The sequence below is a fragment of the Psammomys obesus genome, unplaced genomic scaffold (assembly GCF_907164565.1).
Source record: "Psammomys obesus unplaced genomic scaffold, mPsaObe1.curated_primary_1811, whole genome shotgun sequence".
NCBI lineage: Eukaryota > Metazoa > Chordata > Mammalia > Rodentia > Muridae > Psammomys > Psammomys obesus.
In genome coordinates, this window is record NW_026596034.1 from 38,173,506 (window position 1) to 38,189,733 (window position 16,228).

The following is a 16,228-nucleotide window of genomic DNA, read 5'->3' on the forward strand; positions in this document are numbered from 1 at the left end:
AGCAGAACATTCACTTTGCTAAGCTACCTAAACCCGCCAAGGATTAAGTTCCATTCCACAGTACAAGAGATGAGTGTAGCGTTGCAGAACCGCTTGGGCTAGAGCTGGTCTCCAGTGGCCAGAACATAAATTACCTTCCAGTTGTGTCTCAAACCAGGCAACTCTCCCCACCCGGGAAGACAAGTGTGCAGTGGAAGGGAAGAACAGGAAATGCAGCTCTGTATTTCTTTGTGATGATGAGCACTTTCCTGTCTTGTCCTTGCCTAGTGATAGAGACAAGGTTGGCCTCAGGAAGCTGGGTTCCCACAGAGCCATCTTTTGGGGGGAATGTTCTCAACCACTATCAAAAAGCATAGCTCTCATTTGCAGTAGTCTTCTGGAAGAGCAAAAAGCATTGCTGGTCGCTGGAATTGGTCTCACTTAAATGGGAAATAGGAAAGCGAAGCATTTCCTTCTAGTTGATCAGCACCAATCTGAGTCTTCTGCAGGTTTGAGCAAGTTTGTGGGATTGTGTCCACACCTAACGCTGAAAAAGAGCCGGGACCTCTGTGGCCTGCGGAGATCTGATCCTCCAGGAGAAGCTAGGGTAGGTTTTTCGTTGTTTGACAGGGCCAGAACAAACCGGAAGTACGTTATGCGCCTGCGTAGAGGGGGAGGCTTCCGCCTTCGCGCTCGAAGGGGGCGGCAGGGCGGCACCGGCTCGGCCATGGCGGAGGTGGACCTGGAGTCGGACCAGATCCGACTGAAGTGTATCCGTAAGGAAGGTTTCTTCACCGTGCCTCCAGAACACAGGGTGCGGCGGGGTGCCATTCGGGCGGCGCAGTGTGGCAGGGCTGGACCGAAGCGCTCTGTCGCGTGGAAGTTTGAGGTCCCGGCACCGCAGGGAACGTCAGCCGTAGAGTTAGCTGCGGCGAGTGCAGGAATCCGCAGCCGGGATCCTGGGGGCGGGGGCCGCGCGGCGTGGGGCGTGGCGTTCGCGGGTGGGGAGAGTGGGAGGTTCGGCCGGGAGCGCTCACCTGGCTTCACCCGCCTTCTTGGAGCGTCCCTTCTGCGTGATGGGGAACCACAGGGCCGCTGATTTCTGCTCCAGTAGACAGTGGGAAGAGGCTTTTGCAACAGCCCAGTTTTAACAACTTGTTTATGCTTTGTGAGGCCGAGGCACATTAACTTAAGTGTACTACCTGAGGGCCTCAGCACTGCGCTGGAAGTAGCGAAATCCGCTCTTAAAGGGGGAGAAAGTGCACGTAAGACAAGAATGTCAGAGTCCTGCGTTGTGCTGCGTGCTTGTAATCCCGGTACTCAGGCGGTGGAGGCAGGGTGAGCACCCCAAGTTGGAGGGCAGCCTGTCTAGAGAGTGAGACCTGGACTCAGAACAAGCAAAGATACAAAATACTGGAGATTTTGGAGAAAAGAAGTATATTCCGGTGGAAGAGTTGACATTTGTTTTGGACCAGGAAGTGCAGCCAGAATTTGGGCAGATCTGACAAGGAATGGCACCGAAGACTCAGGTGGCAGCACAAAGTCGCTGTGAAGGAGCTTGCAGAGTAAACGAGAGGAAGCTGAGGAGCTAGGTTAAAGAATGCAGCACGCCCTTAATCCCAGGAGGCAGAGGCAGGCAGATCTCTGTGAGTTCCAGGTCCGCCTGGTCTACAGAGTGAGGTTCAGGACAGTGGAAGGGCATCACGTATCAAAGTTACAAGACCCAGGACAGGGCTGTTGAGGAAGCCAGCTGGGAACTGGCATAATAGAATCCTAACTTGCTGAGCCCTTCTCTATCCAAGAAATGCTTATTTGTGATGCTTTAGGTTACCGAATCCCCAGTAAGACCCCAGAATACCATGGCTGGAGCGAGCTCTGACCTCTAAGAGGCAGCTGTTCCCCGTAAGGTGGGCTACCTCTTCTGTGTTGTTGCTCCACTTGACCTTCGTCCTCATCCCAGACTGCAAAACGCCGTGGGTCAGCTAGCTTCCCTTGGTCTGGAAGTGCCTTCTTGCATCTCACAAATGTACCTGTGGGCAGGTTTCCTCACACAGGAGTTGGGAAGCGGATCCTCCACAGAGCTGTTTGTTTGCATGGCCTGTGGCCCTTTGTTACCGGCCAGCAGTCATCTGGAGCACTAGGCTGGGGAAATAGTTAGGGCAGCTTCCATAGTGTTCAGTACTTCAGAGTGGTTCCATGGCATTGGTGCATCCCCTTTGGCTCACCAGAAAACTCCCAAGTATTTGTGTATGATTGCTTTTCTGTTTGGTGAGAAGATGAAAGAGAGTTTCTCAGTTTCTCATTGCCGGGTGTGAGTGAGATTCCTCATTACGGGAGCTGTTAGTTTCTGGATCCCCACACCAGCTCCTCCTCTGTCTTTCAGCTGGGAAGATGCCGGAGCGTTAAGGAGTTTGAGAAGCTGAACCGAATTGGCGAGGGCACCTATGGCATTGTGTGTGAGTGCTCAGCACAGGGGAGGGGTCTGTAGTTATAGCTGTGTGAGCACTGTACTCCAGACCAGGCCAGAGCTTGCTCCCAAACTTTATAGTTCCTGGTGTGATTTCCACAAAATTTACAACATGACCAGACAAGCATAACCATCAGGTTGCTAATGTCAGCAATCCAAACTATGGAGTGGAGAAAACTGATCAGTAAAATGCACAACTTCCAAAAGCTCCTTGCAGCTCCATGGGTGTGAGTCATTTTGCCAAGATTTTGGAAGTTGCACAAGCCAACAAAATGCTCTGTAAGCCATTATCCCCCTATGGAGTACCTTCACTGGTATGAGAATATTGCACAAGTGAACACAGAGCAGTGGGCTGCCAGCGAAAGATTCCTGGAGAGCTTCTACCACATGAGTTGCTCCTTGTTAGGTTTCAGCTCGAGCAAAACTGGAAACTCTAAACCCATTTCAAACGAGGATTCACAATCTCACATCTTGGGAATGGAGAAAGGACTGAGTGTTGGGAATTTGCCTGTCAGAGAAGAAAAAGAACCCTCAGAAAATCGTAAAAGAGGCCCCTGTGTGGCAACAAGGGGCTGTGAGAGAGTTTAAGATGGGCACCGTTGTGTATGTGGTTCTGTTTCAGATCGGGCCCGGGACACCCACACAGATGAAATTGTTGCCCTGAAGAAGGTGCGGATGGACAAAGAAAAAGATGGTGAGCTGGGAGCAGGGTGCAGGACTCCCTACCTGCCTGGGGCATCAGAGCAGGAAGGGGTAGAAAAGCACAGATTCCCCAGGTTCATTGTGAAGGGGCTGGCCCAGCCTGTCACTGCGGCCTGAGGTCGAGCTACCTGAGCCTTCCAGACTCCCCACCTTGGCCAGCTGTAAAGTTGTACATTCTCTCCAAATCCTTTGCCCCTGTCCTCTGGTGAGTTCACCGCATCTGCATACACTGGTCCCCCTGCCCACTCCCCTTGTGTCCCTGATGAATGCTGGACAGGTGGTGCTGGCATCACTGTAGTTTCCCTGATGAGAGGACAGTGTGGGGTCCCGAGTGCAGTGGGTGGACTCACTGAGCTCCTTCGTCCATAGGCATTCCGATCAGCAGCCTGCGTGAGATCACGCTGCTTTTGCGTCTCCGCCACCCGAACATTGTGGAGCTGAAGGAGGTGGTTGTGGGCAACCACCTGGAGAGGTGCGTGGTTTCCCCAGGCTGTCCCACCCAAAAGGACCCTCTCCTGCGTTCACCTTCCTACAGCAGGCACAGGCCTCTTCTCTTGTGGAGAAAATAGAAGATGCCATGTGTTCTCTTTTCTGTCTAGCATCTTCCTGGTGATGGGTTACTGTGAACAGGATCTGGCCAGCCTACTGGAAAACATGCCAACACCCTTCTCCGAGGCCCAGGTGTGAGGGCGGCGCTTCCCAGGCCCTGGCTGGTGGAGAGCTGTATTGAGTGTGACAGCTGGAAGGGGGTGGAGTTACCCAACGCCTAATGAGTTAAATTCCTACTGTGGGGTACTGTGGGAGCTGGGCACCCAGACCTCGGAGTTGGCTCCAGGTCTTCTCGAGTGTTAGGCAGCTGCCTGTAATCGCAGCTTGGGAGGCGTAGAGACAGGATTTCTAGGCGAGCTGCCTAGGTAGACCAGCTAAATTTGGGCTCACCTGAGAGATGCAATCTCAGTAGATAAGGTGGACAGCAATTGATGAAGTTACTTAATGTCAGCCTCTTCACACAGGTGCACCACACACATGCTCTACATGCTCATAAGCACATACACATGTATTGTGTACCCACAATTGTTCAAACACATGCACCACATACATACATACATGCGCATGTGTGTGTGTGTGTGTGTGTATATATATATATATATATATATACATTTATATATGCGCAAACACACATAAGAAATAAGTCTGCTGCAGTGCTATCTTAGTTGTGCAGGACATAGTAACAGCCAACACTCCGAGGCTGCTGGTGACTGCCAAGCTGTGTATCAAAGCCCTCCCACCTGTGCATCTGAACCTTCTCAGGTTAAATGCATCATGCTCCAGGTGCTTCGCGGCCTTCAGTACCTGCACAGGAACTTTATCATCCACAGGTGAGCGGCAGCAAGCTGCTGAGGGGTGGAAGGGAGTGGGCCAGGAATAATTTGATCCCCCATGGTGCCTCATTCTGAACATCTTCAGGAGAGGAGCAGACACCCCGTAGAAATCTCTGGCTCCTCTCAGGCAACGCTCTCGGTGCAGACAAGTCTTAGCACCCCCACATCTCCAGGAACTAGAAGGTGTGTGGGTGGGTGGGAGCACAGCCGCCAGAAGCCTGCAGGAGAGCGCCTCCCTACAGTGAGCCCCCGACCAGGAGCTGGCTGTCACTAGAGTCGTCTGTGAGGCTTGGAGCCCGCCTGTTGAGCCTGTGCTGGAGCAGCATGTGGCGAGGGAGCCTGGCCTCCACTGAGACGCCGCCTCCTAGCCCCGGTTCTGGGCCACTGCCCACCTTCTGATCTTAGACAAGCCCAGTTAACGACAGGAAATATGTCCGGCTGCGATGGCAGCCTGGTTGCCTTTGGAGTTCACTTTCTCGGAAAACCAGTGCTTTCTCTCTGACCCAGGGACCTGAAGGTGTCCAACTTGCTCATGACAGATAAGGGCTGTGTAAAGACAGGTGGGTCCTGAGTGCTGGGTGCTGACCCGGCACATACGGAGGTGGGTTTCTTTGAGCCTTTCCGGGTGGGGATGCCAGTGTGGCCCTGAACACCTGAGATGGCTTGTCTGTCTTCCTTGCCTCAGCCCTCTTAACCCAGTTCTGTTTCCAGACAGCAACTTGTCGGTCCTCAGTGAGTGATACTCTCTCCTCTCTCCCTCTGCTGCAGCGGACTTCGGTCTGGCTCGGGCCTATGGTGTGCCAGTAAAGCCAATGACTCCCAAGGTTGTTACCCTCTGGTGAGTTCCTTGGAACCATGGTGGCACATAGGGATGGGTATGTCTTCACAGGGTCCTTTACATGGGCAGATGCTACAGAGGGCCTTGAGAGTCTAGAAGCTCTATGGGGCTGCACACACTGCTGATCCTGGGGTCTAGGCCAACTGTGCAGAACAGAGCTAGGCTCACTGTTCTCAAGAAGTCTGCTTGTTCAGATGAAATGCCATTCATGCTGGGCAGTGGTGGTGCCTTTAATTCCAGCACTTGGGAGGCAGAGGCAGGCGGATCTCTGAGGTTGAGGCCAGCCTGGTCTATAGAGCGAGTTCTGGTACAGCCAGGGCTACACAGAGAAACCATGTCTCAAAAACAAAAGCCCAAAGAAAGAAATGTTCATCATACACCAAAATAGCTACACACAGCCTGGCTGTGTCTCAGGAGGGGACAGTAGCTTTCTGTAGGGTTTGGTTTTGGTTTTTTTGTTTTTGAGACAGGGCTTCTCTGTGTAGCCCTGGCTGTCCTGGACTCGATTTGTACACCAGGCTGGCCTTGAACTCACAGAGATCTGCCTGCCCCCCCTCCCCCCACCACCAAATGCTGGGATCACAGGTGTGTGCCACCACTCCCTGCCTTTTTCTGTAGGGTTTTTGTTGTTGCTGTTGTGTGTTTGTTTGTTTGTTTGTTTTGGTTTTTGGGACAGGGTTTCTCTTGTAACCTGTCCTAGGACTCACTCTGTAGCCCAGGCTGGCCTTGAGCTCATAGAGATCCACCTGCCTCTGCCTCTCAAGTTCCGGGGCTAAAGGTGTGCGCCAGCGCTGCCCAGCCCTCTGTGGTGGTTTCTAAGGCAGAGTGAGGCTGTGGCTGAGGCGAGGCGGCAGAGTGAGGCTGTGGCTGAGGCGAGGCGGCAGAGTGAGGCTGTGGCTGAGGGGAGGCGTTGATGTCCCTCACATTCTCATCAGGCAGTAGCTTACATGGCGGCGGCTGCAGGCCCTTTGACCTCCATCTGAAAGCAAAGTGATGGTGGCATGTCTGTACTTGGATCCACTGGTTCTCATGATGCAGAAATGGTGCCTCTCTCAGGCTTAGGGTAGAGGCTATTGGGGACCCTGAGAGAACTCAGGCTGGAGGAAAAGAGCTGAGCAGAGGTAAAATGGACCTTTGTTTGCAGGTACCGAGCCCCAGAGCTGCTGCTTGGAACCACTACCCAGACAACCAGCATTGACATGTGGTAGGGTGGGTTCTGCTCCTGGGGCCTCAGGTCACCTGGCCCTGGAGGTCAGCCCTGGGACAGGGGGAGCAGGATTGGTGCTGTGGTGGTGAGCCTGGCCTTGGAACCCCAGGGGACGCATGAGAGCAGAGCTGGAGCACTCATTGGCCTTGACATTAGGCTCCCCCAGAGCAGCATTGCAGACCTGGTGGGCGAGCCTGTGGCCACCTGCCTCCTCCATGGGTGTGTTGACGTGGTGCTAAGCAGAGACTGGCTGCTTCTGCAGGGCTGTTGGCTGCATCCTGGCAGAGCTGCTGGCCCATAAGCCCCTCCTCCCTGGCACGTCTGAGATCCACCAGATCGACTTGATTGTCCAGCTGCTGGGAACACCGAGTGAGAACATCTGGCCGGTGGGTGTTAGGAACAACCCTCAGTCCCCATCGATGCCTGGTGGCTCCGTTGCTCCAGCCCCTGCCTCTTCCAGGGTTTTTCCAAGCTGCCGCTGGCTGGTCAGTACAGCTTGAGGAAGCAGCCCTACAACAACCTCAAGCACAAGTTCCCGTGGCTCTCAGAGGCCGGACTTCGTCTGCTCAATTTCCTCTTCATGTATGACCCTAAGAAGAGGTACAGACCCTTCCAGAGGCAGCTCCATGGGCCACGCCCCTCGGGAGGAGAGGGCCCTGCCTTCTGAACCTAAATCCTTAAGTTAGTTGTGGTGTGGGGGTGGAAGCTACGGCCTAGCACATGCTAGGCAAGCAGTCTAGCACTGAGCCATCAACCTTTCTAAAGATAGTTCCTCACGACACAGACTGTAGATGCCCCTTCCCAGATACACCCAGACACCCGTACGTGCCAGGTGTCCAGGATGAGTGGCCTTAGCTCGTAGCCATTCGGAGCTGCCTGTCAATTTCTAGGCCTCCAGCCCCCATTTGTTGGAAGTGGAATTGGGCTGTTGAGATTGCGTTGAGTGAAATAGGCCTCTCTGAGGCCAAAGGTCATTGTGATTCTCTAGGGCGACAGCAGGAGACTGCCTGGAGAGCTCCTACTTCAAGGAGAAGCCCCTGCGTGAGTTCCCCAGGATGGGTTTCTTCTGGGGGAGTGATAAGAGCGCCCCCCCCCCATTTGTCTGTATTGGGTGGATTGCCAGGGCAGGTCTGTGCAGGTGGAATGTGGGCAGGCTTGGTTTGTGCCCAGTCCACAGGGCACAAACGGGGAGACAGGGGAGCAGATGGAAGGTCAGGGCCAGCTCAAGGGCACAGCCCCAGCAGGAACCCCTTCTCCAAGCTAGCCCTGAAGCTGCCCTTCTCCTGCAGCCTGTGAGCCCGAGCTCATGCCCACCTTCCCCCACCACCGCAATAAGCGTGCTGCCCCAGCTGCCCCTGAGGGGCAGAGCAAACGATGCAAGCCTTGATGGTGGGTCCAGCTCATCCGGCACATCCTCATGGATCATCTGTCAAGGACTGGGAGGCCCTCCAGGTCAAGACGCCGTTGGCTTCTCCAGCTGGCCATGGTCTTCAGCTGACTCCTCCCTCCTGTTTCCTGTGTCCAGATGCTTTTAGAGCATGGGCAGGGATGCTGCTGAGTGGGTACCCAGGATAGGCTGGGCCGTTGTAGTGCCATCTGTGGCCTGTTAGCCCTGGCTGCCTTGCCTGTCAGTGAAGCCTTGCTTCTGGGGAGGCGTGCCAGTGCTGAGAGGCCCAAAGGTCCCTGTCAGTACAGGCTGGAGCTGGGCCCCAGCTCGGGGGAGCAGGCCCAGGACAGACAGGCTGTGGTGACCCCGGGCGAGGCTGGTGGGTCTTCCAGTGGGAAGGAGGGGGCAAGTGTTGTGTGGGCCATGACAGGATACTTCTAAGACTTGTCAGGATGAGAGCGCTTGGTGGATATGGCTGGCACTGATGGCCAGGGACAGAATTGGTGGACACCTTTTCCAGGGGTGTAGAGATAAAAACCTTTCCAGGAGACAGTTTCACAGTCCTTTAATGTACTGTGGGGTTTTGATCCATGCAACATGGACAGTGTCCTCTGAGGGGCCTGGAGTGAGGAATAGGAACAGGTTTGGCTGGGGGGTCCTCTAGAGAAAGTGTCGCCAAACAGTGATCACTGTGCCTGGGCCTCCATGTGGCTGATGAAAACCCAGCCTTTCATCCCTGCCCTGGGGATCAGTGGTTTAGGGACCACAGCGAGGGGTCCTGGGCTACCCAAAGGGAGGTGAGGGTTTGCTTTCTGGTTATCTGTCTGGAATGAGCTACGTGGGGCCATGAGGTGCTTTTTGGCAGTAGCCCGAGGAGCAGCCTGTGTACGCTCCCACCTCTTTTGCTGCTAGGCAGCTGACTGTTGGACGGGGTGACAGCTCCCACTGCCTGGTTTTTACAGCTCTCCACCTCCTTGCTAACAGCAATGGTGAACAGGGATCCTTAGACCTAAGTCAGCTCTTTCGGACCTTCCCACATGGCCCAAAGCCAACTCACTGTCTTACAGTGCCATCTGCAACCTCTTGAGCAAGCTGCTGGGTGAGGACTTCTCAGCACAGAGAGAGGGGCTGTATCCTGAACCATAGACTTGTGGGGGCGGGGGCAGGGGAGGGAGCTTGTTGGAGTGAGTTTGGGTACTGTAACATGGATAACCTGGACTTCCCTACCCAGCACATCTGGGCATAGGATAGGGACATGGTGATCAGCTCAGGGCCTGCTGCAGCCAGGGCCGGGACATGGGCATGTCAGTGAGGAGCATTCCATCAAGGCTGTGCCCTCTTCCAACTGTAGGTCCTAGACTCCCCTGGGGAACAGAAGGGCCAGGGCAGCTAGTGGCCTAGGCCTGTTTCCAAAAGAAGCACCATGGAAACTGTCACCCCAAAACTCTTGGGGTCCAGCTAGGCCTAGGGATGGGCCCCAGGACTGTCGTAGAGCAGGGTATCCACCTGAGGTCGCTGTAGCCACAGGCGTCTCTGGTTGTCGCCAAGAAGTATGCGCAGTGAATGCGTCGGGCGGCAGGCAGACAGGGCAGGGCAGTGGGTGGCATGCAGCTGGCGGCAGGTGTCGCAGCAGAGCGTGGGCAGGTTGCCAGGGCTCAAGCAGCTGTGTGCCTGGTAGCCCAGAGGCTCAACAACGGGCCCATAGGCTGAGGCTGCTCCTTCTGCCTGCCTGTGCCGGGGGCTGACTTGCCCAGGGCTCCCAGGGGCTTCAGGGGGAGCTAAGTCCCCTGACCGACTCAGCTCACGGCGTAGAGAGAGGAAGGAGAAAGCGGAGGGTTCTGGCTCCAGCTCCTCTTCCAGAGCCCCATATGGTGGGCTACTGGCCCGATGCATGTCATCAGCTGGGGGTTCCCAGGGCTGGTCCCCAGAACCCCAGAGTTTGGCACTCTGCTCCCAAAGTGGTGGCCTGTATGCCAGTTCCGCAGGGGGCGAGTCCAGCCCTGGGGAAGGCTCACCATACAGGCTGGCTTCTGAGCTCTCATCCTCCTGCAGGTCCTGGTACAGGTCCACTGGGGGCCCATAGGCAGCAGGTGTGCCCCGAGGGGGTAGGGGTGGTGGCTCCTCCTCCTGGGCCAGGCGCTGCTGCAGCCAGGCAACACAGGAAGCTACGTCCCCACTAGCCCGCCGAGCTCGGAGCAGCTCCTCAGCTGGCAGCACGCTTGTGCCCAGCTGGCTCAGCACCTCACCTAGGATCTCACACTCCAGCCGAAGGGCAAAGCAGCCGAGGGCCACCTGTATCAGCTGGCAGGCAGGGGGTGGTGTCGTCACCATTAGGCGGTGGTTGTCCCTGCGCACATAGCCCATCTTCTGGAAGCTTCGAGTCAGGAGCTCCTCCGAGAGCACGCCCTTTAGCACATGCACGTAGCCCCCTGAGAAGGTCTGCAAGGAAGGGCCCTGGTCGGGAGCGCTCTTCCATGGAGGTGCTTGGGTGCAGCCCACGTGGACTGGGGCCTACGTCTACCTTGGTCCACTTCTGAGGTTTGTGTTCACCCCCTGAGGTTGCGTTCATCTGTCTGGAGTGAGCTTGGATGCCAGATATCCCCGCCCCCAGGGGAGAGCCGAAAGCCTTGTGTGCTGAGCAAGCATTGTATCACCAAGCCATATCCCTAGCCCTTCAGGTCTTTTAACATTTTGAGACAAGGTCCTCATTGTGTAGCCCAACCTGACCCTAAACTCAGCTGTCCTCCTGCCTCAGCCTACAGGACTGACTATTCCACTGCACCCAGCTGGCAGGTGGCCTCTTAAGTTCTACCCTGCCCTTTGTTTTTGCTTCCTCCCATGAATCCCAGAGACCCGTTTCACTGTCCCTTGCTGTGTAGCGTTCAGAGAGTGTAGTGTGCAGTGAGAGACCCACTCTAACCCATGGGAATGGGCTTTCCAGATGGACGCTACACGGGGAACCACAGCAGCCTATAAGTGTGGGTCTTTTCTGATTGTGAAGTCCACAACAGCTCTAGGTGTGTCTAGAGCACCTCTTGCAGAGTGCCCTTAGGGGACCTCTATACTGGAGCCCTGGCCACAACATCCTCTTGACTAAAACCACACAGCCAGGATGCTCTACCCAACACTATCCCTGAACTAGAGGAATTCAAGGCCGTGCGTGGTGGCCTCTGTCCTTGGTCTGGTGGGCAGTCCTCTAGCCTGAAAGGATGAATGAAAGTCCCAGGCTCTTGGGTATCCTGGAGCAGCAGGCTGGTGGGGTAGGGAGAGAGAGGGGTGCCATGACAACCAGTGGAGGTTTACCTCGCCCACGTGCTTCCTGACGTCATTGCCTTGCCACTCAAAATTAGCTCAGAGCGGCCCTGCCCCCTCGTGGTGGTCTGCCAGTCGACCTAAGGATCAGGCCAACCCTGGACCTGTCCACCTAACCCAGGCAGGAGTAAGGTCCGCGCTTCATCCCCAGTCTGCTGTTCTCCCAGTCTTAGCGGCCTTTTACAGATGGGACCAGTCCACATCCTGGAGGAGTTAGGATGGACATCAGGTACCGCCCTCACCCACCCACAGCTAGCCTAGAATTTCCATGGCAACTAGGGCAGTGAGACTACTTTGAGGACAGCCGTTTAAGTTCTAGGTGAATGGCTGGTAGGCAGGCAGCCCAACCCGCCCGCCCCCAACCCCTCCGCAGGGACCGCTGCCCTGGAGAGGACGGGCAGCCCCCAACAGCCCGGGCAAGGAAGGGGGCGAAGGAGCAGCAGCACACCGTACCTTGATGGTGGTGAATTCCTTTCTCCAGGGCAGCAGGTACAGGTGCACAGCAGCCAGCTCCAGGAGCTCGAAGGCGCGGGCCAGGTCCCGGAGGGCAGGCGCCAGGTCAGCGCGGCCCCACAGGCCGTCGGTGAACAGCGCCAGCGCGTCGTCTTGTAGCGCCCCATGCAGGTCGAAGTCCTCCACCAGAATCTGCCAGAGCACCGCGCGCAGCGAGGGGTCGCCGCACACGCCCGCCCGGCCGCGCCGCAGCTCGCGCTCCAGGCACAGGCGGTAGTCCTCTGACAGCGAGCTGCTGCCCATCCTGACCGAGCGCGGGACGAGGTGTCAAACTCCAGACCATGTCACCTCAGCTGTGCGACTCCCGAGCCCGCACCCAGCAACCCCAGGGCCCCCTTCAACCTGGAAACGGGGACCTTGCCAGCTTAGCGAGCCTCGGAATCTGTGGTCCCCCTCAGCCAGAATGTGGACGCCGACAGCTGGGTGGCCCCTGTATCTACAGCCCTCCCCCAGCCCCCGCAAGGGGGACCTCCAGCCCCGACTGCTGGGTTTGCTCTTATCAACAGCCCCCTCCTCCAGCGGAGGCCCGCTCCCGCCAGCCGAGCCTCTGGCAACCAGATCCCCTTTCCCACTGACGCACCCCGCGGGCGGCGGTGCTACCTGCTAGTCCCCTGCGGTCCCAGAGAGCTCCACTTGGGCCTGGGTCTAGCCTCGCTCTTCCGCAGAGAGTCAAGCCCGCCCCTTGGCATTGGTCGTGACGTCGGGGGGCGAGGCTGGAGTCGGGTGCCGCCCTTTCCACTAAGTAGGAGGGTGGCAGTGTGGGCGTGGCCTGGCCGAAGCTAGGGGACGCCCCGCCTTGCAGCCTCACCTTTTGAAGTCCTTTCAGATTTACTGTCTGCAAGTCCCCAGTCTTTCCACTAGTCCAAGGTGGTTAATCTCCTAGTTCCGGGCCGGGGAGTGGGAGTGCACAGCGGGTATACAACACAGGTCGCCAAGATGTGCCTAGCGGAGCCTCATCAGGTCTGAACCAGGCTGGACTCTGGCTCCTGAAGCCAAACAGCAGAATGGCCAAGTACCGGCAAGGTTGGGGCGCGTATTGGCGGCCGGATCGTGGACCAAAGAAGGCCAAACACATGTATTTAAGTGCAATTTAAAACGGGTGGTGGTGGAGGATTGCTCATTGGTAAGAACGCCTTCATGGCAGCTCACAGCCTTCTGTAGCTCCAGTTCCCAACACCCACTTCTGGCCCCTGCACCTGCCACATTTATGCACAGACATTCATGCAGGCAAAATGCCTATACGCATATATAACGAAACAGGAGTGGCCTCAGAGTCTGCCCATGCTTCCCAGTCCCTGAGAAATTCAGGGTGTTTCTGAGGTAGGATGAATGTTTTAGTCCTCCAGGGCAGCGTGGGCCTTAAGCGTGTGGCCTACAGGCCTTCAGAACTGACCATGTGTTCACCAGCATTCAACTGGTGACTTCTGGAAACTGTGCTTACACTTGCTGTGGCTCTCTGTTTCACTCAAGACCTAGGGCGCCTTCTCCTCAATCATGTGAGCAGTATCTTTCATAGATCCATTCTTGGACAGGCTATACCCATCTCACCTAGGTCAAGCATGATGAGATAGAACCTGGCATGGAGAGATATGTGCCTTTTCACAGACTTTCCCATATTCAAAGGACCTACCTCAAACAGTGTAATTAAATAGGCAGCTCTCCTGGGACATCCTCCTGGCTATCACTGAACAGAGGACTATTGTTGTGGGCCCAGGGACCTTCATTGGCTTTTGAGGTTGCTTCAACTCACAGTGACATTATTTAACTTCCTCAGATAAATCATAAAGATTCCATGCCTGTCTTGTCTTAATGAGGGAGCTGGCCGCAAAATGAGGAGGCCTTGGGGGTAGTGGGGTGGCTCAAGGGTAGAGCAATTGCCTAGTCTGTATAAGGCCCTAGGCTGAAATCTCTAACACTACAATATATATATATATATATATTAAGCTAATGGTATGGCCTTGTAGAGGCCAATGTCTACCTGCAAATTATTTTCCACTTGTAACTAAGAGGTTATTCAGGATTAGAATGAACCTTAAATTAATATTGATGTTATCCATGAGTGTGTGTGTGTGTAGCCCTGGCTGTCTAGGACTAGCTCTCTAGACCAGGCTGGCTTACAACTCACAGAAATCTGCCTGCTTCTGCCTCCTGAGCGCTGGGATTAAAGGCATGTGCCACCACTGCCTGGCAAAATTGATATTGTTTGTTTGAAATATTATGTATACATTTTTTTTGTCTGCATATACACTTGCACATGGGAAGAGAGCACTAGATCTCATTATAGATGGTTGTGAGCCACCATGTGGTTGCTGGGAATTGAACTCAGGACCTCTTAACCTCTGAGCCATCTCTCCAGCCCAATTTTGATATTCTTAAGAGTCTTACATAGAGAAGTTCTATGAAGATGGAGTCAAAGATGGGCTAGAGCTCCAAGCCAAGGAGTTCCAAAAGCCTGGAGGCTCCTGGAGGAGCTGGTGGAGGCAGAGAAGATCCCACACCTTCTTCAACTAGGGTTCTCCTGGGAATCAGTTGTCCTGGTGACACTGATTTTGAATTTATGGCCTTCACAATTACAAGGGCAATTTCTCATTTTCAGATTGTTGCCCCCATTTTGTGGCAGTCTGTTACAGCAGCTGCAGACCACACAGACAAGTCTTATGTCATTCTGGCAGCTTCAGCTGAGGCCCCAGCGACCATCAGCACTGACTGCAGACAGATCTTCAGACATACTCAGCCTCTGTCATCAGTAACAACCTGGAAGCTGTCATGGATGATGACAGGCAGGCAGACAGAAGCTCTTCATGGACCTACCTAAACTGTCCACAGACAATACAGATGGCTTATGGATTCAAGCCGGTGAATGAGGGCAACTGCTTTGCAGCTGCTGCTACGCACCTTTCTCGGGTACTCTCCCAGTGTGCCCTGCGTGCCCTTCATTGACCTTGGTTTTACTAGGGCCGATTTGCAAGATCGGGGCCATTCAGACTTACCTTGCCTGGAATGTGAGCATCTACTTGGTTCATCCACAGCCGTGTCCTGCCCACACCAGCATATATACAGCAATTTACAAAGATTTTCCTCAACCCAATGCATGTGTGGTAGTTATTGCTCTAACTTCAATTTCTTGATTGTGATTTTTAACTTCTTTTATGCTGGTTAGTATTTTTTTTTAAGAGTTTTTTCTGTGTAGCTCAGCTGGCCTAGAATTTGATGCGTTGGCTTCGGCCCCTGGAGTATGGGACTATAGGCATGAGCTGCCTGCTGGGCCTGGTTATTGATACTTTTCTTTCCTTTATACATGGCCTAGTAGTTGTTACTGTTTTTGTAATTTTTGGTTTTGGCTACTTTTTATTACCATATAGGATTTTCAGTAGAAAAATTGCTATTATCCCTGCTCTATGGAGGAACCATGGTTTAGGAATGCCTCAGGACTAACCCAGAGACACACCTTGTTTTTTTCCTTCAGCCACCACAATATGACAAAGCTGTCGGGAGCTGGTACTCCACAAGGACAAGGCCATCTCAGGTCAGATCATGACGCCCATTAGTAAGAAGCACAAGGATGAGTGGAGGAGTTAAGTTAGACACCTCCCAGGTGCTGCTGAAACCAAAGAAGTTGGACTTCATGGTCCAGGTATGGCACCAAGGAAATCAGAATTGGTGGTGGGAAATGTGATACATTTTGTTCTAGTTCAACCGGAATCTTTCCAGCAAATCCAGGCTAGAAGAAACACTCAGTAGGAAGCTTCATGGAGGAGAACTCAGCCTAAACCAACCCAAGAAAGCTATTTGTAGAATAAGCAAGTGTCTCAGAGGGCACAAGGTGATCCTTGAGACATCGTCTTCAGCAGCAACACTGTGGGCAGTAGAGTCGGATAATGACTGGCTCAGGAAGGTTCATGTGGGAGGCTGGGGCTGAGGATTAGTTGTGAGAGTGCTTGCCTAGCATGTAGAAAGCCCTGGTTCCACTTACATTACATAAAACCCACATGGTAACAGAGGCCTGGAATCAGAGGAGTGGTGGAGGCAGGAGAATCAGAAATTCAAGGATGTCTTTGCTATACAGTAGCTAGAGGCCAACATGAGACTGTCTTTAAAAAAGAAAATTAAAAAAAAAAAAAGGGTTCGGTTGGGTATTTCTGGTGCATGCCTTTAATACCAGAACTCCAGAGGTAGAAGTAGGTGAATCTCTGTGAGTTAGAAACCAGCTTGGTTTCTAACCAGAGCTAGTTCCAGTGCTACACAAAGAAATCCTGTCTCAAAAAACAGAAACAGAAATTAATTTGTACAGACTAGCAGAACAATGGAATATTGGCTGAAATGTCTTCTGATTGTAAGAAATTCACAGGCAAAGCTAATTTTGAATGCTGAGTTTGTGAACAAAAATGACTCTACACACACACACACACACACACACACACACACACACACACACACACAC

The 16,228-nt window shown here is 54.1% G+C and overlaps 2 protein-coding genes across 6 annotated transcripts; one reads left to right on the top strand and one right to left on the bottom strand.

Annotated features, from left to right (window-relative positions):
• The first annotated feature begins 644 nt into the window (after nt 1–644).
• Cdk10 (cyclin dependent kinase 10) lies at nt 645–8,510 on the top strand. Of its 4 annotated transcripts, XM_055621449.1 has the most exons (14): nt 718–793; nt 1,806–1,886; nt 2,363–2,435; nt 3,069–3,140; nt 3,518–3,620; nt 3,748–3,829; nt 4,460–4,527; nt 5,038–5,090; nt 5,299–5,368; nt 6,513–6,572; nt 6,838–6,961; nt 7,036–7,175; nt 7,564–7,616; nt 7,865–8,510. In XM_055621449.1, exons 4-14 carry the CDS (start codon nt 3,122–3,124, stop codon nt 7,960–7,962), a joined length of 870 nt encoding a protein of 289 aa, XP_055477424.1. In that variant the 5' UTR covers nt 718–793; nt 1,806–1,886; nt 2,363–2,435; nt 3,069–3,121; the 3' UTR covers nt 7,963–8,510. The 4 variants fall into 4 exon arrangements, 3 of the variants coding, with proteins under 3 accessions (XP_055477421.1, XP_055477423.1, XP_055477424.1); XR_008721737.1 differs by lacking the exon at nt 1,806–1,886 and having other exon boundaries at nt 645–793; nt 6,838–6,944; nt 7,865–7,889; XM_055621446.1 differs by lacking the exon at nt 1,806–1,886 and having other exon boundaries at nt 647–793.
• Nucleotides 8,511–13,458, bottom strand: Spata2l (spermatogenesis associated 2 like). 2 transcript variants are annotated; one of them, XM_055621439.1, is made up of 3 exons: nt 12,388–13,458; nt 11,728–12,031; nt 8,511–10,401 (listed from the first exon to the last, which is right to left on the bottom strand). In XM_055621439.1, the coding sequence occupies exons 1-3, from the start codon at nt 12,474–12,476 to the stop codon at nt 9,427–9,429; spliced, it is 1,368 nt and encodes a 455-aa protein (XP_055477414.1). In that variant the 5' UTR covers nt 12,477–13,458; the 3' UTR covers nt 8,511–9,426. The 2 variants fall into 2 exon arrangements, with proteins under 2 accessions (XP_055477414.1, XP_055477415.1); XM_055621440.1 differs by having other exon boundaries at nt 12,368–12,422.
• Between the last annotated feature and the right edge of the window lie 2,770 nt (nt 13,459–16,228).

What these genes read in the sequence shown, in the direction of transcription:
- Cdk10 (XM_055621446.1), top strand. Translation starts at nt 707, where the DNA reads ATGGCGGAGGTGGACCTGGAGTCGGACCAGATCCGACTGAAGTGTATC. An exon ending in GGGCACCTATGGCATTGTGT is followed by an intron (nt 2,436 to 3,068) that starts GTGAGTGCTCAG and finishes GTTCTGTTTCAG; the next exon opens with ATCGGGCCCGGGACACCCAC. An exon ending in CGAGTGAGAACATCTGGCCG is followed by an intron (nt 6,962 to 7,035) that starts GTGGGTGTTAGG and finishes TGCCTCTTCCAG; the next exon opens with GGTTTTTCCAAGCTGCCGCT.
- Spata2l (XM_055621439.1), bottom strand. Translation starts at nt 12,476, where the DNA reads ATGCCAAGGGGCGGGCTTGACTCTCTGCGGAAGAGCGAGGCTAGACCC. An exon ending in GGACCGCAGGGGACTAGCAG is followed by an intron (nt 12,032 to 12,387) that starts GTAGCACCGCCG and finishes GCGCTCGGTCAG; the next exon opens with GATGGGCAGCAGCTCGCTGT. An exon ending in AGGAATTCACCACCATCAAG is followed by an intron (nt 10,402 to 11,727) that starts GTACGGTGTGCT and finishes CCTTCCTTGCAG; the next exon opens with ACCTTCTCAGGGGGCTACGT.